Source organism: Eupeodes corollae, chromosome 1 (genome assembly GCF_945859685.1).
Source record: "Eupeodes corollae chromosome 1, idEupCoro1.1, whole genome shotgun sequence".
In the NCBI taxonomy this organism is placed as follows: domain Eukaryota; kingdom Metazoa; phylum Arthropoda; class Insecta; order Diptera; family Syrphidae; genus Eupeodes; species Eupeodes corollae.
The window spans coordinates 228,629,691-228,652,605 of NC_079147.1; the positions used below are offsets into that span (position 1 = coordinate 228,629,691).

General features: G+C 34.5%; 2 protein-coding genes across 3 annotated transcripts in view; both read right to left on the reverse strand.

Moving 5' to 3' along the window:
• LOC129949074 (uncharacterized) overlaps positions 1-8,524 on the reverse strand; it is a 70,293-nt gene extending 61,769 nt beyond the window's left edge. Inside the window, exons 1-2 of the mRNA XM_056060305.1 lie at positions 8,149-8,524; positions 7,830-8,095 (exon numbers count right to left, since the gene is read on the reverse strand). Coding sequence (XP_055916280.1) covers positions 7,830-8,095; positions 8,149-8,524 — 642 coding nt within the window. The remainder of the gene's footprint in view (positions 1-7,829; positions 8,096-8,148) is intronic.
• A 750-nt stretch (positions 8,525-9,274) lies between these two features.
• The window catches only part of LOC129942259 (homeobox protein cut), a 102,646-nt gene continuing 89,005 nt past the window's right edge, over positions 9,275-22,915 (reverse strand). For both annotated transcript variants that reach the window (XM_056051117.1, XM_056051118.1), the window contains exons 6-7: positions 14,656-15,088; positions 9,275-14,597 (exon numbers count right to left, since the gene is read on the reverse strand). In XM_056051117.1, the coding sequence (XP_055907092.1) occupies positions 11,897-14,597; positions 14,656-15,088 (3,134 nt within the window). In that variant the 3' untranslated portion in view covers positions 9,275-11,896. The remainder of the gene's footprint in view (positions 14,598-14,655; positions 15,089-22,915) is intronic.

Here is a 22,915-nt window from a genome sequence, read left to right on the forward strand (position 1 = left end):
ATTGATTTTCGACTCAAATATCTTTTCAAAACTTTGAAATATTGGCTAAAATTTACTTTTATCTTTCAAAAAATATTGTTGTCAACATTCAGTAAAATTTTGAACAAAATCGAATTGACAGTTTTTTTTATAAAAAATTAAAAACCGAACATAAATTAACAAAAGTTGGTAAAAATTGAATATGGATTCAAATATCTTTTCAAAAGCTTGAAAGTTAGACTTCAAATTATTTTATCTTATAAGAAATATTGCTTTAAGCATTCGGAAAGATGTTGAGAAAAATCTAATTGACAGTTTTTTTACAAAAGATAAAAACCTTAAAAAAAATGTATAAAAGTTTGTAAAAATTGATTTTCGACTTAAATATCTTTTCAAAAATTGTAGATATTGGCTTTTAACTACTTTTATCTTTCAAAAAATATTGTTGTTAACATTTAGTAAAATGTTGAAAAAAAATCGAATTGATAGTTTTTGTACCAAAAATTAAATACCTAAAAAAAAATTACAAAAGTTGGTAAAAATTGATTTTCGAATCAAATATCTTTTCAAAACTATAAAATATTGGCTTCAAACAAATGTTATCTTATAGAAAATATTGTTTTCAACATTCGATAGAATTTTGAAGAAAATCGAATTGACGTTTTTTTTACAAAAAATAAAACTCTAAAAAAAACAATACTAAATCTTGGTAAAAATTTACTTTCGACTCAAATAGCTTTTCAAAAATTAAAAATATTGGCTTCAAACTTATTTTATTTTACAAAAAATATTGTTTTTGATATTCAGTAATTTGTATATAAAAATCCAACAGTCCGTTTTTTTCATAAAAAATAAAATCTATAAAAAATAGTAAGCAAATTTGGTAAAATTGATACTAGTACATATAGACAAACTTTTAAGCAAGACAAATCGACAGACGGGATGGGAAGTTATTAGTGTGGGTCGCATCCCATCCTCTTTTTTAGAATTGTATTTTCTTAACAGCAGTAGGGGTGTTGCCATGGCTTTGTTTTAATTTCTTAGAGTATGCCATTGTAGAATAATTCACCATTACTGCGTAAATACATTATGGTGGATTTCCTATCCAAAGCAAAAGGTGGATTTGTTCAAAATTTGTATGTTGTAAAAAATTGAGGGGACAAAATGGTAAATGGTTGTAATATTTGATATCTATAAAATTGTCACAAAATAAACGCCTTTCCAATGGTAAGGTAGTGTGAAAAGAAATTCGTGTCCCAACATTTAGGTATGTGTCCTGACTATCTAAGTAGAGACATAACCCTTAGCTCAGATTACATTCATGTGTATTTTCTTACATGTTAAATCATAGGGTAAATTGTATTGTTTAGGTTTTGATTTACAAAAATGTGATATTCTTGCAAAATCAAAACAGAAATCTTAGTAATTTCCTGAGTTCAATTATTATGTTTCAGAAAAGTGACATCAAACTGTCACAGAAATGTTACATTTTATCGAAGCTCGTTTTAGACTTGTCAAATGCACATGAATTTTAAATATTAAATAAATTCAAATCAAGGAAGTCTTTTTGGTGTTAAATAAATTCTTTTTTCTATATTTTCTAACAAGATTGTTATATTTTCATATAATAATTCTGCTGAAAAGTATAAGATTAAGATCTTATCTTCAGCTGTGTCAGAAAATACTTATTTTTCTATACAAAATTACATTTTAGATAAGTTGTTACTGTTCAGTGTACAGAGATATGATAAGTGCCCGTAGTGTCGAGAATATAGCTGGCAGTGAGGCTTCAGTTGCCAGAAAGCCCAAATGTGTCTCTCACATCGTTCTTCAGCGTTGGGCATCTCTGTGACGTCGTTGTGGCGAATTTTGCGAAAATATCTTGGCCTACATGGTAATAAGATTATATTGACTCAAGAACTGAAGCCGCTTGACCACCCGAAGCATCATATGTTTGTGAATTGGACTGAGCAACAACTTGAAAATTATTCGGATTTTCATCGAAAAATCATCTTCAGCGTTGAGGCTCATTTCTGGCTAAATGGCTTGGTCCACACGTACTCCATGAGTCATCATTGCATCTCAAAAAATTACGGTTTGGTGTGGTTTATGGGCCAGCGACGTCATTGGGCCGTACTTCTTCCGTGATGATTATAAGACCAGCACGTTACTGTGAATGAGGATCGCTGCCGTTCAATGATAACCGAATATTTTTGGCCCCAATTGGATGATATGGATTTGGAGCTCATGTGATTCCGACAGGACGTCGTCGCCACAAGCAACACAGCAAATGTTACAATCAATTTATTGGAAACCAAGTTTAAGGAACGTGTTATCTCAAGAAATGGTTCAGTCGCTTGGCCGCCTCGGTCTACGCCAACAAGCCAACGACGATTGACGAACTTCGTACGAATATCGAACTTGAAAAGCGCCGAATATTGGGTTCAGCGTCTGGACTTCTGCAAGCGTGGCCATGCAAATGAAATCAAGTTCTATACATAATGGTTTCGAACGTACTTTCACAGGAATAAAGAATTTCATTGATATCCGGAACCGTTTTTATTTTATTTAAAAACTTTGGTTGCGTTGTTATTGAAAAACCTGATACTTGACGGAACTAACCCAAGGAATATCACAGTTATTAAACTTCAGAATTGAGCTAGGTAATAAGCAATCTTTCTTCTTCTTGTGAAAAAGATAGCCTGACTTTTCTAGTGTTTATAGTATTCGAGCATTTTGTATGTCATTGAAAATAGAAAAAGCGTATTCAATTTTGAAGCCTCGGAAAATCGGAGATGTAAATAGAGAAGAGTTTTTTTTTTTTGACAGGAGGAAATCTTCAAAAGACACTTGGCAATATTCGACACCAAGTAGTGTGGGACTCTAAACTACTAAAACCACCTCTTCATCAGGACCAATCTTGAAGGATCGACTTCCGATTTTTCTTTCTTAACTTTGTACAATCACTTTAGGGGAAGTTTAAACTTTTAATACCTTCCCATGTTTTTTTAGACCATAAGCTCTTGAGGTTTGGTTCTTCTTAATCTCCGAACATGGTTTCTTATATTCAAGACGGACTCCATTTCAGAATTAGTATGACTTTGCATACTCTGGTTGTGCGATATAGCGTATTTTTTAACAACTTCTGTAACCATTTCTATTAGTAAGTCACGATGAAGATCGGTATTTCTTATGTACCAAAGTGCATTAACTATTCTACGAAGGACTTTTTTTTGGAATTTTTGGATGATTTCGGTATTTGTTTTCTTTGTACAGCCCCATAATTGGATTCCATAGGTCCAAACAGGCTTTAGTACTTGATTTGGATTAATAAATCGGAGTTGTTACCAAGTAACCAGTACATTTTTCCATATTTCAAGTTTAGTTCTTCTTTGCATCCAAAGTCATTTCAAGGTATTTGGCCGTATTGGTGTCGTAAGGTACAGCTTGATTTTTAATGGTTATTGGAATATTGTTTATCTTTTTATTTGTAAAGTTTATATGTGAAGATTTTGTTTCATTGAGTTTGAAACGCTATTTTTCGGTTCAAGCTCTCACTATGTCGACGTCATTTTATAGTTTTACTGCTTCCTTAGGGACACATTTATCGGGTATCAAAATTGCGGTATCATCGGCAAAAGTAGCCATTATAGTGTGAATACCAACTGGAATATCCCTTGTGTATAGTAAAAACAGGGTAGGACCTAGGACACTTCCTTGTGATACACCGGCTTTTATTTACTTCAATTCCGAGTATTCTTGATCGTACCTTACTCTAAACAATCGGTCTGAGATGTACGATTTTAATATTTCAGAGTACTGTCTGGGAAGATCCCTTTGCAGTTTGTACTCAAGTCTCTCATGCCAAACCTTATCAAAAGCTTGATCAACATCTAAGAAAATAGCTGAACATACTTGTTTTTCTTCTAATGCTTTTTCTATTACATCCGATATTCTATGAACTTGGTCTATGTGGAATGTTTATTTCTAAAGCCAAACTGAAGCTCTTCAGAAGCAGTTTTTCAAAAACTTTTGCCATAATTCGTATAAGCGATATTGGTCTGTAAGCCGTCACTTCTGTAGGTGGCTTACCTTGCTTTGGTATTACAATTACTTCAGCAATTTTCCAATAGTGCGGGACATACCGGTGCTTAAGGCATGCATTTATTATATATTGGAGTTTTATAAAGGCTTTCAATGGCATTTCGTTCATAACCTGAGCAGTAATTAGATCGTAACCTGGTGGTTTTTTATTTGGTAGTTGATGTTAACACATACTTTTTATTTCTTTAAGTCTTACAATTGGTATTTTACTTTCATCTATCTTATACCATCTGTAAGTTATTTTCAGCCGCGTTTGATGAGTATGGCTTAAAAACATTCGCAAGATGTTCAGCGAAAAAGTTAGCTTTTTCTTTCGGGTTACCGATCCATTTTCAAGGGCGAGTTTCGTAACTGCGGTCTTTCCAGGCGCTTGGCTGCTTTCCATAGCGAAAAATCGGTTAAAGCATCAGTCGTTAAATTCCTTAGGAATGTACTGAGTGAATCATTTTTGAATTTGTAAATTTGTTTTTTTTTTTTTTAAGATTGTTGCTTGTACTGTTAAACGTTGTTTTATCATCTGAAAATCTAGTGTTTTGCCATTTTCTTCGAGCTCCTCTTTTCTCTATTATCAACTCTCTTATCTTTAAAAGATATTTTATTTCATTTTGTCTTCTATTAGAAAATGTTGGAGTACTTTCTTTAGCGTCCTGATGCACATCAGCAATAAATTGTTCCACTTCATGGTCAATTTGCTCGATTGTATCCATGGGAGATCTTAAATTTATAAAACTTAAAAGCCTTTCTCTAAAATCATTCCAGTTTGTTTTCTTATTTACAAGCTTTGGATTACTTCTTTCTAGTACTTCCGATTCACTTAGTGATAGAATCACTGGAGTATGATCTGATGACAGGTCATAATTGCCTTCGACACTAATGTGATTTGGTTTGATTCCTTTAACTACGAAAAAGTCAATAACGTCTGGTATTTTGTTAGTATCGGAAGGCCAGTAAGTTGGCGACCTGGAGGAATAGAATTCGCAATTGTATTTGCGACCTGCTTGGAAAAGTCTTTTGCCTTTTGTTGATATAAGTCTTGAACCCCAATGGGTGTGTTTCGCATTGAAGTCTCCACCAACAAGAAAGTTATGCCCAAGAAAATTAAATAGATCTGTATAGTCATCTTCTGTCAGGGAGCGTGGGCAGTATATCGCTGCTATCTTAAACTCTTTCTTTTTGTACCAATACTAATAGTTGTTACTTGCATATTTTCACTAGTAAAGTTGCTACTTCGTAATGTTTTAAGCTTTCTTTTATAAGAATCACCGATCCACCTCATGCCTTGTCAGCTGGATGTGGAGCGTGGAAACATGAATAGTTTTCTATTACATTATCTCGACTTTGCCCATTGGAGAAATGAGTTTCGGACACCAGGCAAGTATCGATATGTTCTAGATCTAAAAAGATTTTTAATTCGGATGAATGTTGTATAAGACCGTTTGCATTCCATGTAACGATTTTAAGTGTTCTGTCCATCATTGTTTTTTAAGAGCAACTTTTTCGCTTAGCAGTTGGATATTCAAATCCTGTTTATCAATTCTTTTAAGAATAATTTGTAGCATTTCTTTTATGGAAGTCTCTTCATTCTTCCGCACATTTTTAACAATCTGAGAATAGGCTTTCTTTTCATCGCTTTTACTTTGAACGGCCTTTTTAGGCGGTTCCTTCTTAATATTGTTTTCAGCAGTTAAATCGGTATTTACTGTGTTTCTGGGTTTGTCTCTAGCATATGCATTTTTGCTTCTGAACTCTTGGAATTTTTTGGCAACTGGGCAGCTCTATAGCTTGCCGGGTGATTATCCTTGCAGTTCACACATTTTGCTTTCTGATCTTTGCTCATAGGACAATTTTTAGTTGCATGTTTTCCTTTTAGGGTATGACCAAAAGCTTGGCAACGTTTACACTACGGAACAACCTTAGATTTTCAGAGTGGTTCAATTTTAACAGCTATGCCCAAGATTGATCTTACTTTATAAATCTCCTCGAGACTTTGTTTGCAGTTAAAAGTAAGCATGAATAAAGGCAGTAACCTCTTACTTGTCATCGAATCTCCAGAGGAGTTTTTAATTGTCTCATTCTTAAATAGATTGACTGCATCAAGGGCTTGAAAGCCTTTTTGTACACGATCTTCTACTACTTCCTCGGGAGAGCACGAGGAATGAAGACCTCTGGCTACTACTTTTAAAGATGGAGAAAGATAATAATTGTTGAAGAACTCCGATTGAACGTCCTTTAAAAAAGGAACTAAATCCATTTAACCCAACTTTTAATTGTATTAAGGTTGAGAAACTTTGAATTATTTTGATCAAGTAATCCGGAAAACCGCTATTGGATAATTTGTAAATCAATGCATTATGCCACATAGAGTCAAATGCTTTTTCCACATCAAGTAGGTAACACAAGCCCAGTTGATTTCCGGTCTTCTTATTTTTTAATGGGACTTATTAGTCCCTCTGCGGAAACAAAACTGCTCTGGTGGAATAATATTTTTCTTGTCAATAACTTAAAAATTTTTTTAAAGCATAATTTTCTTAAAAAAATTGCTAGAATTGCTAAGTATGCTTGTAGGTCCATAGCTATCTACAACACTACGAGGCTTAGGCTTGTTTCACACTACACGGTTTTGACCATTCGGCAAAAAACTGGACGGCGACATTTTTTTAGAGGCGCAAATAAGGGCATATACGTTTTCATAATATACGGTCACGGCAAAATGCCGGCGCCGCGCCGTGTAGCAACCGTCTAATTCCACTACAGTATACGGCAGCCGGACGGCGCGACAAGCTTAGTGGCGTACGTGACGAAATGCATGTTTTCACATTATACGATTTTATTTGTGTGGCAGAGTTCGAACTAAGCCTGTGAAAAAGTATACTAAGCACAGGAACCCAGCATACATCGTGTTTTGCCATTGATCCGGTTTATGCCGTCCGGTTTTTTGCCGTACGTTCAAAAACGTGTATAGTGTGAAACGAGATTTACGGGATTTGAGATTCGTAATCACCTTTGCTCCATTTATAGTTAAAGTAATGTAACTCTATAAGCAAGAGCTAACTACGAGTATTAAAGCATTTTATTAATCTTACCAAAACATCCATGACTATCAACTTATAAGGGAAACTGGGGCACATTTGACACTTAATTTTTAAAAGTCTCCGAAGATTAGATTTCCGAAGATTATATATGAATTCCAATACTTTTTTATTTATAAGATGCATTTACTATTCTAGATAAGACTCACAGATACATTTTACTGTTATAACAAATGCATCATTTTTTAAAAATTTGTTTAAAAAAAAGTCATTTTGTCAAAAGTGCCCCGGGCATGGGGAACCTTTGACTTTACGCGGGGAACATTTGACAATTGCAGTTTTATCTCATGATCGTATGCATAAAAAGGATTAGCGGGTGTTTGAATGGAAAGAAAAGTCAAAAATTGTTTTAACGATTTATTTTAACAATATAAAAAACATAAATAAATAAATTCACTTTCTTTAAAAAAAAATAACAGGTTATAAAACTTCATTTTAAAAACTATCAGTCCATAAGGTCGTTAAGAATTATTCATAGTAACATTTATAAATATCTTATTTAATATAGAGATTGCCGAAGTCAACGTCAAATAAATATTTTTGACGACAACGAGAAGTTGAGGCTGGATTTGTGGGTTGTGGCAGTTTGAATTTGATTTCACTCCTTAAAGTCAAAGAAATATCTTCAACGGCTGGTTTAGTAAAAAGCCAACCTACCAATGATGCTTTTCTTAGATAGTTGACAGTGTAAGTAGAGTCACTGTGGACTTCTGCAATTTCCCCCGCATAGTAAAATGGCTTCTTAGAATTTTCACCGAATTTCACAAGAACATAATGTCCGACTTCCAATTTCTCATGATCTGTAAGCTTATAGTCAAAAAGCTCTGTTCTTTCCATTTTGAAATTATCTTGGTCAGAAATGAAACCGTTAGATTTATCAGATTCGGCATAGGAAACGCTTTTATCGCTCTCATCCGACGAGTCTAATTCAAGTTGTCGGGCTTTTTTAATGATTTTTTTGTCGGCTTTTTCTCACCTTTGTCTAAAAGCTTAAGCGTTCGTTTAGTGGTTTTTGCATTTTTCTTTTCTTTATTTTCTTGAACTCTTAGCTTTTCGGTGGAGTTGGTAAGAATTCGTGAACAACCACTCCTAGCAGTTCTATTTGGCGTGCTAAATCGTGCTATAGGTCTTACAGCCTCAGGTGTTAGAGATGGAATTGGAGATTTGGCATTAGTAGCTATGTTTAAGGGCGTATTAGTGTTGCTTTGAGTGGCCGGAACGGATTCGACTAAGTTTATTTCACCTGGCAAAGTGTCAACTAAAAATTCATCATCTCCGAAAATCTGGGAGTTGTAGGGATTTATTCCAGTTCCTTGAAAGCCATTTAATATATTTCTTGAAGAGAAAGCCATTTGAAATGGAAGGTTGGTCTGTTTTGCGACATCATAAATTGTTATTCAATGTGGTTCTATTTATCCCATATTTTTCACAGCTGATGTTTGCGTTTCAAGTTTTTTCCGTATGTCTGCAATAGCCCTCTTCACCTTTTCTTCGTCGATTGCAATCCTATTTGTCTTTCTTTTGTAGTTTCTCACCATTTCTTCAAAATAAACATGAAAACAAAATAAAACACAAATATTAGCATATCAAATCATGTTGGGGCACATTTAACAAATGTCAAATGTACCCCTACTATTAGTCAAATGTGCCCCCTTTGCAAAAGTCAAAGGTGCCCCAAAGATTTTTCATAACATTTGTAAAGTTTATATTAATGTTTTGATTTAACAAAATTGGCTTTAAAATATTAATAATTTAGGAACAACAATGCTATCATAATATTAATTCACAATAACAAAAACTTTTTTTATTTTGTTCACAAATATCTTACAAACCTGTAGTCAAAAATTACATCAAAAATCCCGAAATCACAAAACCACGTGTTACTCGATGACGAGTTGAAGCAAAACTGCCGAAGTTCATAACGTTTCTTTATATTAATTGAGGCTTCGTTCACTATCCCAACTTTTCTTCTTAAAGGATGTGTTCACACCGAAAATCACAAAGTCAAATGTGCCCCAGTTTACCCTACCCGTCTTCCCAGATCTTTGTAGCTTTCATGAACTTCTTCCATTTAATGAAACAGAAAAAATAAAACAGTCAAGTTGTATTTCAATACAGTTATTATTTATTTTTTGTTTAATTAATTTTTTTTATATAATAATAAGAAATTCTTAAAGAAGAATATTTAATAATTCAATAATTATAATTATAATAATAATAATAATGATTATTTGTTTTTCGCTTATTTTTAGATATACTCATACTTTAATATTTTCGGTTGCAATATGTTTTTGTCAATTGTCTTTTAATGGCTTCTATTTTTAATCTTAATCAATAGATCATTTTTATCAAATTTTAAAATCAAGTTTTTTTTTTTTTTGTTTTTTTAAATTGTTATTTTTTTTGGTTCACCTATTTTTTGTTTTATTTTTTTTAAACATCTGTTTTTTTCTAATATTTATCTATTTGCTACATTTTTTGCTATTTTTTTTTTTGTTTTGTTTTTTGAACTGATTTTTGAATTAATTTTATTTTTCTTCTGTTGTTCTTGTTGTTGTTGTTGTTTTTATTTGGTGGCTTTTCACTTGAATGGAAAATAAAAATTTATTTGTTCCAACAAACTTCTAATTTAAAAAAATTATTCTACTTTCTTCTTCTTATTTTTCTTATTCTTCTTCTTGATATGGATAGAGTGTTTACTATTTACTTAAATTTGTAATTTTCTTTTTTTTAAATTTATTAATTTATTATTTCTGTATATTTACATTTTGTTGTATGAATATATATCACGGTTTTATTTGTGTAACTTAATTAATGTCGTTTTTATTTTAACTAAAATAAGTGTACTTGATTAAAAATATTAACTAACGTCTGTGTCAAGTACTCTAACAAAAATTTAAACAAAATTCTGAAACGTGATAAATATTTAGATGTGTATAATTATATATAATAATAATTATAATAATATCTGGAAGTATAAAAAGAGTTATTTTTTTTCGTTTTTGTTTTGTTTTATATTATTTACTTATATTGAGGTTTAAGAAATGGAAGGAAATATTGAAGTTTCTTCTACTTAATTTTATAATCATTTATTTACAAATATCTTTGGATAAAATTTTGATTTTGCATACATTTGACTTATCATTGAATTTACGTATTATTGTTATTTTGAAATATTTTCTTTTTTCTGCTATATTTTATTTATTTAATTGAGACTTAATTATTTAAAATTATGAACAACAAAACTATGAAAACAAAACCAACATCCTGTTTGATGTGTGCTAAAATTGTTGTTAATTAATTTAGCACCTTTCTTTATGAACAAAATAATTAATATTCATCAATATTTCATTTTATGCCACAGCATTTTTATAAATCTTAGCTTAAAATTATAATAATATATATTTTTTTTGTTTGCTTTTTTTTGGACGAAGTTTCTAAATAAAAATTGTTCAGCTTTATTTTATCGTTTACTGTTCATAATTTGTTGGAAATTTATTATTAGCAACATACTTACATTTTTATAAATCGTATCTACATCTAAATTTTTATTTATTTAGTTTGCTTCAATAGATTAAAATTTAATAATGCAAGGATAACGGTTCCTTTTTGTGTAACTATGTTATTTTCATTTTATGTATATTCCGCAAGTTCAGACCAATAAAAACTGAAATTTCAAAAAAATTCAAAACAAACTAAAAGAGAAAAATAAATATAAACAAAAGAAAACTCAATTTTTATTGATTATTTATCGGTGTGTTTATTTTCATGAAATAAAAACTAAATATATAATGTTTTTTTTTTTTAATTAATTAAAATCAATAATAATACTAATTAACTTGAAAGATAAACTTAAAAAATATTTTCATAAAAAAAATTATTAAAAATAACGCATAAAATAAAAACTTTTAAATATAACTTCTAAAGTATCTCCTTTGTTTCCAATTTTCTTTTCTTGTTGTCTTTCTTATATGTATATATATATATTTATATGTACAGTATTTACTGAATTAAACAACTAATATTTATAACATTAAAGTATAATATATATTAATTTATGTTACGATATGCGGGATGCAATTTGTTTTTCAACTTCCAGTTGAAAAATGTTTAAATAAAATATCGTACTTAAAGGCATTATTATCTTGAATTATATATTTTTTTTATTTCTAAAACATTAATTGATTTTTGTTGTTGTTTGCTACCTTTTTATTAATTATTTTGTTTATTATATTTACGAATTTAAGTTATATTTTCATTTGGTTCAATTATACGATTTTTTAATTTTATTTTGATGAGATCAAAAGAAGTTAAATACAAATACAAAAAAAAAAGAAATACATTCTATTTTATTTACAAAACAAATAAACTAAAAAATCAAAAGATTAATAATATTATTATTTACATGATTAAGATTAAAACTTATGCGGACAGTCTTATAAATCTTAAATCTGAGACGAAGATACACAAAATTACTTTTATATCTATTTACATCATTTCTCATTTCTAACAGTGCGAAAAACTAAAATTTTTAAACTTATGTTTAACATAAAACTTAATCACATTATTTTTTTAATTAAATTAAATTAACTTTACTATTATAATATATTTTTTTTTTATTTTTTCATTGTATTGTTTAAATTAATTTTTTTTTAGTTATTTCTTATATTATCCCTTTTTTATTGATTGCACAAGTTTTGGGGGGTTGCAGTTGCATTTTTTTATTAATAATTCCATGCGCCTGGGGTGTCGTCTTCTTCGTCCCGATGTTGGAGTTGGTGTTGTTGTTTCCTTAGGTCCAAGTTATCTTGATGGCTATCATTGCTGTCACAGTCTTCTTCTTGTTTAATTCGAACTTCAGGTTCCATGAACCTTTGGTCGATGTCAGAAGGGGCGTCTTCGCAGTCCGAAGGTTGATTACGATGATGAGTCGTTGGTTCATCATCGTTGGCATCGGAAGCGCATTCTTCATCATCGTCGCCATTGCCGGATTTTCGGCTATAATCAGAAGCTTGTTGTTGCATAACGCAAACACCATTTATGATGACTTCTTTGTCGGTGGTACCTCCGGGTGGAGGTGGAGGTATTAACCCAGTTTTACCATCGCCCTGCCAATCGGGATTGACCCATTGAGGGGCAGCAGGCTTCCGTCGTGATGTCCGAGATTGACCCATGGAGCCATAAAGTGAAGATCTGGGTGTTTCGCTCATCTCTGACTTTTCGTCACTCTCATTTATGGACTCATTATCCGATAGATGGGATTCGTCTTCACCATCGTCGTCGTAGTCTCCGTCTCGTTCCCTTTTAAGAGAAAGATCAAGACCACTCATTTGTTCTTTGAAGGCGTTATTTAGAGCTTGCAAATCGGGTTCTGTTCCGCCGGGAAGCAAACCACGACTTATTAGTGCCGCCAAGTTTGGATTGGCGGCAAAATACGGTGGGTAAGGTATGGGGGCACCACTGAGACCCATACGTTCCTTTTGTAATTCCATCAGTCTTTGATTAAGGAGAATACGAAATTGGACTGGATCGAAAGGTGTTGCGTTGGTATTTTCTCGACTTGGAACGGGTTCTGACGGCTGGCCGTGCGGCACTTGCTGCTTGAGGCGCATTCGGTGATTATGGAACCAGTTGGTAATGGTTCGCGTTGCTAAACCCAATTCGTTCGCCAGAAATTCAATGGTTCCCACATTTGGATACGGATCCAGAGCAAAAGCCAGGCGTAGTGCTTCCTTTTGTTCCTCAGAAAAGAGAACACGTTGTTTTTTGTTTGGTGGTGCTCCAACTGAACCAACTGACCCAGGACCAGGACTGCTGGTGTAGAAGTCAGCAGTATCATTGCTGCTTGTGTCGGAGCTGTTGTCTTGTTGATTTGGACCTGTGGATCGTCGGCGTTTGCTAGCTTCTCGCCTTTCGTTCTTAAGTACCTGAAGGCGTTCCACATTGTTTGCGTCCGAAAGCCACAGTTGCATTCGAATGAAAGGTTCGCGACCTTTGATGCTCAACATATGCCATGGTTTTGGTTTCGAGAGGAGCTCAGAAACTGATCCTTGTGACAACCCCAAAACTGCTTCGCCGAAAATCTTCTGACCAATATTATTGGCAAGGAGAGCTTCCTTTATCTTTGTTGTTATAACCTGTGTATCCAGGTCTTGAGTGAGGGCTGCCATCTCGTAGACTGTCGGTGACATGTGTTGGTGCATGTTGCTTCGCATGGCATTGGCTTGGTGCGGTGAGTGAATTGGCATCATCATTGGCTTCTTTTCGTTGGCAGCAGCAGCGTTAGCGGCGGCTTGTTGCAGGCTTATTGCATGTTGTGGTGGGAGCCCTGGGGTAGTTAGCAACATTCCCTGATGTTGGGCGTTTTGCATGTGTCCTGCAGCAGCGGCTGCCGCCATTGCAGAAGCTGCTTGCATTTGCTGCATTAGATGTTGTGCTTGAGGCTCCATTTTAAGATCGTTCATCATTTTCTGCATGGGAATGCTGTTCATTTTGTTCGCCAGACCTTGTGGGATTTGTGGGCTGCCGCTGTAACTGCCAGTCCGCATTAACTTCTCGGGAGCTATCTTATATTGGCTGGCTACTAATTTGTGCACTGCGTTTTCATCTTCCAAGAACATTTTCATCCGAATAAAAGGTTCACGGCCTTTTTGTGTAAGCATATGCCAAGGCTTTGGCCGCGCAAGAAGATCCGAAACTGATCCTTGAGATAGTCCCAGAACAGATTCTCCAAATAGTCTTTGACTGATTGAGTACTGTGAAAGAGCTTCCTTCACACGACGGACAATATCTTCGGTGTTTAAGTTGTTGAACATGTCAAACTGCTGTTGAGTGATTGGTGGTAACACCGCTTTGGTGGGTCTTTGTGGCTGCGTATGGTGAGGTGTAACTGGAGGCTGTGTAATTAGTGAGTTTGTAATTGAGGCCATTCTTTGCAGTGGACTGGCAGCGGCGGAAAAGTCCTCACTTGTTGTCATAGCCGGTGGAAGTATGGAATTGCTTAGCGGGCTGGGTGCAGCTGAATTGGTATTTGTATTGGAATTTGAATTTTGTGCAGGCACAGAATCTGGCTTAAGACGAACTAAGCTAAATGCACTTGAGTGACGATGCGCGGCTTCTTCGGATGTTTCTTTGGTTTGATTGGAGGAGGAATCGCAGCTTTCCATCGAATGTCGCTGGCCATTAACTTTGATTTCGTTTTCCTTTGGGACGGATAGATCCTGAGCGCCATTCAACACTTGTTGTTGCAGCGCCATCAAGCTGGAAAAATTCGGAAAGTTGGGTATATTTCCACTGCTGTTCTGCTGCAACTTGGCCATTTCACGGTGATAGGCTTCCAAAGCCATTCGGATATCGTCGGGTGGCATTGCGCTATTTGTAGGCGGGAGACCACCAGCAGCGCTAAAAAAGTGTGGGAAGAGAAAACTTCATATTAATTCTAGCATGTCTGGTCAAAATTAAAAAAAAAAAACCAAACACCTACCTTGGAAAAGAGTCACGTGGAGTGCGTGTCATGATCTTTTGTAGTTCCTCTTGATATATTCTCGCCATCTTGTCTTGTGACATTTCATCGGGCTTAACACTTCGACGCTGAGCTTCTTGGCGTTGCTGATGCTGTTGCTGCTGTTGTTGTTGTGTTTGTTGCTGCTGTTGCTGTTGTTGCACTGGGGAGTCTTTATAGAAAGGCGACGTACAAGATGCATGCGGTGACTTCGATTCGTCTTGACTCTGTTCATCATCAAGAGATGATGATTGGTGCTGATGAAGACGCTGGGATTCATGTTTCATTTGTTGCTGCAACTGTGAACCTGGTACCTGAGGGGTCTTCAAGAGGCTGGAAGCTTCATTCAAAATGTGTGCAATACGATCATCCGACATCGAGTCATCATTTCGTCCATATTGCGGAATGCCCGAATCTGAAAGAATTAACAAAATCAAAAAATAAAATTGGTGTTATAAATATCAAATCAAGACTTCGTTTTCTACAAAATAAGTCATATCTTCAAAAAAACACAAAAAACAACATCCGCTTCGGCACCTGATACCCGAACACAAGGTTAGTAAGATGACTTTTTACGGTCCCTGCGAGTGTTTACGATCCCTGTCTTGCCTGATCTTTTCGTTAGGATATTGGATTTATTGAATGACTATTGCTCTCGGGTAATATGACCTTCGGAGAGTAAATTATAAGACTGCAATAAAAATCTAGAAAAATCATTCGTGGCAGTCACATTCACAGTCGAATCGTCTTATTTTCAAATTGCCGCAGGATATTGTAAAAATGATTGACCGCATATCGAAACAAAACCAATTAAAAGGAGCCAAGTGCTTCGCTAATTGCACCTAAAAAGTAAGTCGTATATAAAAATACGTATAGACTACAGAAATATAAAGAGGCAGAGGTAGACATGAATGACGAATTAAATTTAAATAATAATTGCCCACACGGCATCCGCTATATCCACCGAAATCCTTTATGTATTTATGACGATTTTTCTTTGCATTTTTGGGAAGGACAAAAAAATTAATACATCAAAGGGATAAATTCAGCGCTGATTCGATTTGAATTTTCTGCTTGCATTGGCACGCATTTTTACATTCATATCTGAGTGGGTTTTTATTAATTTGAATTTTTTTGCCAAAGACACGATGCCGTGCTCCCTCACCCGACATCCCACCTCGCTCCGTCCGCCACTCCCGCCGGATATATAACTTAATTGATTGATACCCACTATAGGCTGAAAACACATACTCCACTCCATCCAAACGAATTTTGTGTTTGATCCTTGGAATGCAGGATTTTTAAGGGAACCGGAAGCTGCCTCGTTCATTGATAGAAAAGCGCAAAGTTCTATATATACGTATACCTTCGTATTCTATATCGAGGATTTGAAATTAAAAAACAAAAAATCGAAATAAAGGTATGCAATCGCACAAGTGGTTGAACTTTTTCCTCCCTGTATGTCAAAGGTATATCCTGTGGGAGATGATGAATATGGTTGGTGTACCTTTAGAAAAACCCACTCAAATAAACGGAACGGCATCGATAGAGTTTGAAACAATGCCAAACAACAACAAAAACAAACAACAATTCCTGCAAATAGCTTTACAATTGCATGGATAATCGATTCCCAAAGGACTAAACACTCTTTCATCATCATCATCATCGTCATTGTCATCAAGTTGTTGCTGATGCTGATGCTCCTCTTCACATCACAATACAACACAACACATCACATCATCAATGGCAATGATGCTTGGTGAATGAGCTCTTGCTCTTGCTATTGCTCCATGATGCACGGTTGAATGAATATCGAAGGATTGCAAGAGGATTAACGATATAAAGCGATTCTCTTCTGTATACTATACGTCAGGAAACGGAAGCAAAGGGCAAAAAGTACACAACAACAAAAAAAAACACAACTGCCGATTGTAATCCAAATTCGAATCCAATTGATCCTTGCGGTTTATAGAAAAACAAAAATGCAATTTTTCACCACCATACACAAGTACCTATATCCTACAAGGACACAAATACTTGCTTCAATCTTGAACTGAGAATAAAGACACGTTCAATTTGGAGGAGTGAGGATATTGAAACCAACTCGAACTCTAAGCTGAACCGGGTTTTGTGACGTATTGCGAAGTTGTCATCGTCCTGCGCTAATCGGCAAGAGTATCAAGTACAAGTTTTCTACGAGCTACTACGACGACGACGACGGAGGCGATGATGAGGCGATGGCGACGATGTATAGAGTAACCTAGGACATTGGTTTTTATCGTAGCTTCACAATCGGTTGGTCACTTGTTTCAATTCTCATCATTGTTGCCAGGGGAAACAGAAGAGGATGTTAAGCAAGAGTATAAGGGCTTGGGTTCAGCTCGATATATCCGTACAGGATATCCTTTTGCGAATTGTGCCATCGAAGTTTCGCAGTTGATATCGTGTCGTCGTCGTAGTGGAAAATTCTCGTACCTATCTCGTAGGTATGTATGTGTATGTATTATTATAGCAAAAGGACCACTTGATATCAAGCCACTTTAGATCCTTTGGAGAAGGTTTTCCGCTATAGAAATGAGAATGAGATGGAGATGGAAAACAGAACGATGGGTGTTTGTCGTGACATTGTACTCGTATCGTAGGTTATAGCCAGTACAAGCAAGAGATAAGGCTAAGGTGGATCTGAAGCTGAATCTGACCCTTATAGTCATATGTGCTGGAAGTAGATGTGGACCATCACCATCACCATCACCGCAGGATTAAAAAGGAGATTTTATTATTTTCAATCATCGTTTTTATGACGGAAGTCCTTTTGTGAGCTGCGAGGATTATTGAAAGACAATTTTTTGTGTTACTAGCGATGTCTGTCATTTCGTCGTCTACGTCGTCGTCGTAGCCATCGTAGTCCTTTAGCCGACACGATTATAGAATATGTCGCATTGTGTTTTTTCGATATATTTCAGAGACTGGGGTGACTATAGCATTGGCTCTGGTAAGGTCTTGGTCTGGGTTTTGTGTGCGAGCCTTAATGAAAAGAAATTAATCATTGTGATGGTTTTAATGACAGTGTTATTAGTTACATTTTTTTTTCTTCTCCATACCTTTCCATCAACCTCTCTGGATGAGAAATTAATGATAAAAGCAATGTACAATGTGTACATAGTTGTATCTTTTGCTTTGTCACCTGATTGTGTTCAAAAGAAATATATAAGTCTGGTTTTTCAATTAGAAAAACTTAAAGCGATAACAATGCTCCAAAGAACACACAATTTTAAGTAATTTTTTTTGTTCAAACATTAGGTATACCTTATCCCACTAATTATTTTGTAATTAAGTCCTTAACATGTGAATAATAAACTGTAGGTATGCATGCATATGAATGAATTCAATATCAAAAAGTCCTTGCAATTAAATACTCCACTGATGCAAATTATACTTTCTATACAAAAACAAAAAAGTATATTATAAGTACTCCAAAAACAAGAACACACAAAGTTCCTCCCATTTTATACGTGTTTAATTGGAAAATTGCATTTGCCTTAGGGTTTAAGGTTTTGCATTCAACCATTGAAGAAAAAAAGATCTTCTAAGTACTCAACTCCATCTCAATCATCATCATCAGAACTCCTACTTCTTCCAACTCATTCAGACTTCACAAAGATTGAATATATGAATTTTGAAATCGAATAATTTTGATTCATAAAACCGAAGAAGGTTGGTACGAGTATAGGAACATTTGCATTCTTGAAATTGTGAAGAACCTATCATTTAATCGTGTGTGCTGAGACATAATATAAATGATGTTCGTTATTGTTGGATCTTTGGCTAATAGAAGAAGAAGAAGAAGAAGAAGAGAAGTATAAGGTGCTGTGGGATTGGAGTTAAAGTTGGAGTTGGAATTGGTGTAGGGGAAGTAGGGATATAATGGCATACCTACATGAGATTGTTTTATGAAATCTTCATTTAAGTTAAGGTCTACCTATAAAGCTTTTTTTTAATACAGGGTCATCTATTTTATGGGTATAAAAGTAAACCTTAAAAAAAACACCCATTTTTTCTCTTTATAAGTTTTTAGACTTCATTCAAATGGCCACCTCCACCACCAAACTTCCAAACCTGTCTATTATCGTCATCGGCAGACATTCAACTTCTATTTTGACTCTTAAAATGACAACTGAGTTTGACAGGTGTCATCTGCCAGTGCTACCAATTTGTAACTACTCAATGAATAACTAAATTATTACAATCTTTTAACAGGAGAAATGAGTAACCATGTATGGAATGGTTACTCATTTGCCCTGGTTTACCCTATTTCTTGTTTTATATCATTACAATATTGCATAGCTGTACCCTGTACCTCAAGCTCAACCATCTAAATGTCGTTGTTTGACTTGTATATGTAATAAGACAAACAGTTGCCATAAATTCCACGCATACACATAAATGTTATACAGATACTTGTACATATCTCGAAGACTATGAATGCGGCTTTATTCTGGTTTGGAATTTTGCACGCATCGTTTGTGATCTCTTCTAGCATAAATCGAGAAAATTGACACTTTTGCTAATAACAATAATAGCTTGAAATGGGTGGTTGTTTGGCGGTGACGCGTAGGTTATACGCGCCTCTGTCTTTGCCTATATCTATGCATGTTCAAAGAATACCATAAGATATGAGTTTGTGTGTTTTTTGACAACTTCTATACTTCTTATAAGACTACAACTCTGATTTATCCACACTTCAGAAATATCAATTTATGATTTTTGATAGGCATTTTAATTATCTTTACCTACAGAGAAGGATTAGAGTATTTTTCAAATATGAAAGAAGAGGGTATGTACGGAGTTGTGAAGCTTGTACTTCCTTAGGTATATCTAATTGTTATCGACTTGCTTCTAATATAAAGGGTTGATTTTAATTTAAAATATTTTTTGTTGTCCGGGTGAAGCTTCCATGAGGTAGTTACGTATATAAGTTAAGTGAACGGAGGAAAATGTGGAGTGAGGAAATTATGTTTTACGCCATGACTTATGCTGCTTACCCTCTTCGAGTTTAAACTTATTATAAAAAGCAAAATTACGAACGGTTGACCAATATCATTGTACATATTTTATTGAATAGCTTTTGATTCCTTGTAACAAATGTTTTCGATTGAAGAACAAATTAAATTAATTTCAAAAACACAGGAGTGCAATTACAAAGCTTTAAGAAAAGAGGCGCAACAGTTTATTGAGAACTAGGGCCTAGTGACTTACCTAGTGACTTATTAGAAAAGAGCCGCAACAGTCCCTTGAGAACTATAGGGCCTAGTGACTTACAACTTTCAAACATTTTTGTGCCAGGGATGGAGGAGACTCACAGTTTTTATGTCGATTTCGAACGGATTTGAGAAAACACTTTTCATGATAGGAATTACTCTTGGAGAATTTGTCAATTCTTCGCAAGAGTCAATACCTGTGAAAAAGAAACTAGATGGCAAAGACAAGAATTGAACCCAAGACCTCTGGCTTGCCAGTCCATTTACTGACCATCACGCCACAGGTACTAAATGTAGTCTTAGTCATAAACTTTTCTAGCTTTTGAGCTCATGAACTTTCATTGAAAACAGTTACCAAAATCAGCTTTAAATAGTCAGAATTGTCAGTACATATATTCTCTCAAATTTCCCACGATTAGTGAAACTTAAAATACGTTTGAAGATGTCAAATTTCTTTGTTTAAGACATTTGACAGTTCCTTTAATCATCTGATAACCATCTAACAATAGGCGTGTTTTTTTGGCACAGCTATCCGTATCCGCAGTAGGGGTTTCCGTGTATTCCAAATACAACACACAGCTGCGGATAAAACTTAAACTTAAATCTGGCTGCGGATAAAACATTGACATTTTTTCGAGTATCGATATTCGATCGGATAAAAATTGAATTTCTTAGGTTGGTAACTTGGATAATCGGATAACTCAAAGAGTTTCGAGGACTTCGTTCGCAGAGTGCAACGAAGTGCGTTCTTTTATTTACTTAAATTTATTTTGAATTAATATTGGAACGCACAAATCAAGGAACGAGTCACACATAGCTGTGTTTAATATTTTTCTTCTGTAACGTCGTTTTCATTTTGCTCGTTGTTGTCATACCTTTTTAGTCGAGTCAAATTTGTGAATCTGACAGCTAAAAGAGGTCGTGAAGTTAGGAAAAAGTAGACAAATCTTAGATTTCTTGATATATTTGAGACTTGAGGTTCTAAAAAATTGATTCGAGATAAAAAAAAATCTGAATTTCTGTTTTAAAAAATAATTTTAATAAGGATCTCAATTTCATGAACGACAACTGACTCAGTCTACGAACATACCCCAATATCTAAAAATCTTATCCGAAAGCAAAACCAATTAACAAATAAAACTTTGAACAAATGCAGATGGACGTAGAAATGGAAAATCAGAAAAAAAAATGTAAAATAGCATTTAATCAGGTACATAATAACATTTTTTCTTGAAATATGAAGCATCAAGAAAAAAAAAAACTCTACAAAGGAGGAGACGGAGGTCTGACAGCTAGACAAGTCTAAGAAAAAAAAAATTGGGTGGGCCAAGAGTCAGTTGAGAACTAGGGCCTAGTGACTTACAAATCCCAACCATTCTTGTGTGCGAGTACCGTTGTCAGAGATTTAGGGGACCTACAGTTTTAAGCCGAATCCGAATGGCTTATTTGAGGAAGCAGGGATCGAACCCATCTCTGGCTTAACAGTCCAACGCACTAACCATCATGCCATGGGTACTACAGCTAGACAAGTCTACCAACTTAAAAATAAAATAAAACAGCTGCGGATGGGCAACTGCGGATACGTTTTTTTGGGAAATCGAATTCGGCTGCCGATAGCGATGCCAAAAAAACACGCCTAAAGAAAATGTATAGAAATTTGCAATTGAAAGGTATGTCGCTGTTGTCAAAGACTATTGTCAGAGCCTGTCTAATAATTTTGTGTGATCTGAAAAAGCTCTGTATCTTTTGAGCTTAATCAACGCTCTGTTAAGTTTTTCATTAAAAGAACCTCTTAAATTACAAAGGACTTGAAGCGTCCATCACAGACATTATTTGACTTAAAAATTGACATGAGAATAATAAAAGCCAACAAAAATTCAATCGTTTTAGAAGTTTTCTAAAAAGGTCGTACCTAATTAAGATGGTATTCTAAAACTCAAAACTTTTATTCCATTTTCCAGATAGAAAAACACCTTTTTTCCTTTTATTAAAACCTAAACACGTCCAAAAGACAACAAATCAAACAAACCTAAATTTTTGACATTTCAAACTGATTCCCAGAGCTTGAAATGTCAAAAATCCCGAAGTTGTTAGGCTTTAACAAACTTCTAAAACGTATGGTCATCATTTTGTGATTTAAGCTTTCGTAAAATGTTAAAAGCTATAGAAATTAGAAATGCACTAAAATGGTTCCACAAGAAGGCATTGCAGTGTATTTTCTGTACTACATATATTGATCTGAAGACCAACAAAAATGTACCAAATCCTAAAGAGAGTCTTTTAATCAAGGCCTAACCATTTCTCTTGGACAATTATTATTTCTAGAGCTATGGACATGGACATAATGGACCATTTTTGTTTTTTTCTTCAAACTAATGTACTATAATAGGTACCTTTGTTTTGCCTTAAAGCCAAGCCAATCCAAGTGCACACCGAAGTTGAGAAGTCAAAGCTGGATGGTCCTATGTACAAAACTAATAATTTGCTTTATCCTACAAACCCCCCTCCCCCCACACCATAACTACCCCCAAAAGACCATACCCAAAGGGTGTTTAATTGCTTCATAATGAAAGGCTTGACCTTAAACCCTTACTACTCGTCGAATGGACGAATGGACGACTGCATTTGTGTCTCCTTTTGGGCGCCTTTTTCTTTTTCGTTTTGGTTTTCTTTTTTGGGGATAATTGCTTAAATCAAATTTGACACATGTGCCTGTTGGTGCTAATGTTTTTTAAAAGCTAACCCCTTCCCTCAAATAATTCCTTTCTCGTTCTCGTTCTTCTTTAACATAGCTCTTTTTCTGTGATGAAAAATTATAAATTAAATTAATTACACCAACCGTGTATAGTATAGGTACAGAAGAAGAACTACCTACATATATACCTACCTATACATTATATAAAGTGCAAAAAACAAAAAAAAAAGTTAAAGAAACTTTTTAATTGTATGTACACGAAAGGGCTCAAAAAATATACTATATGGAT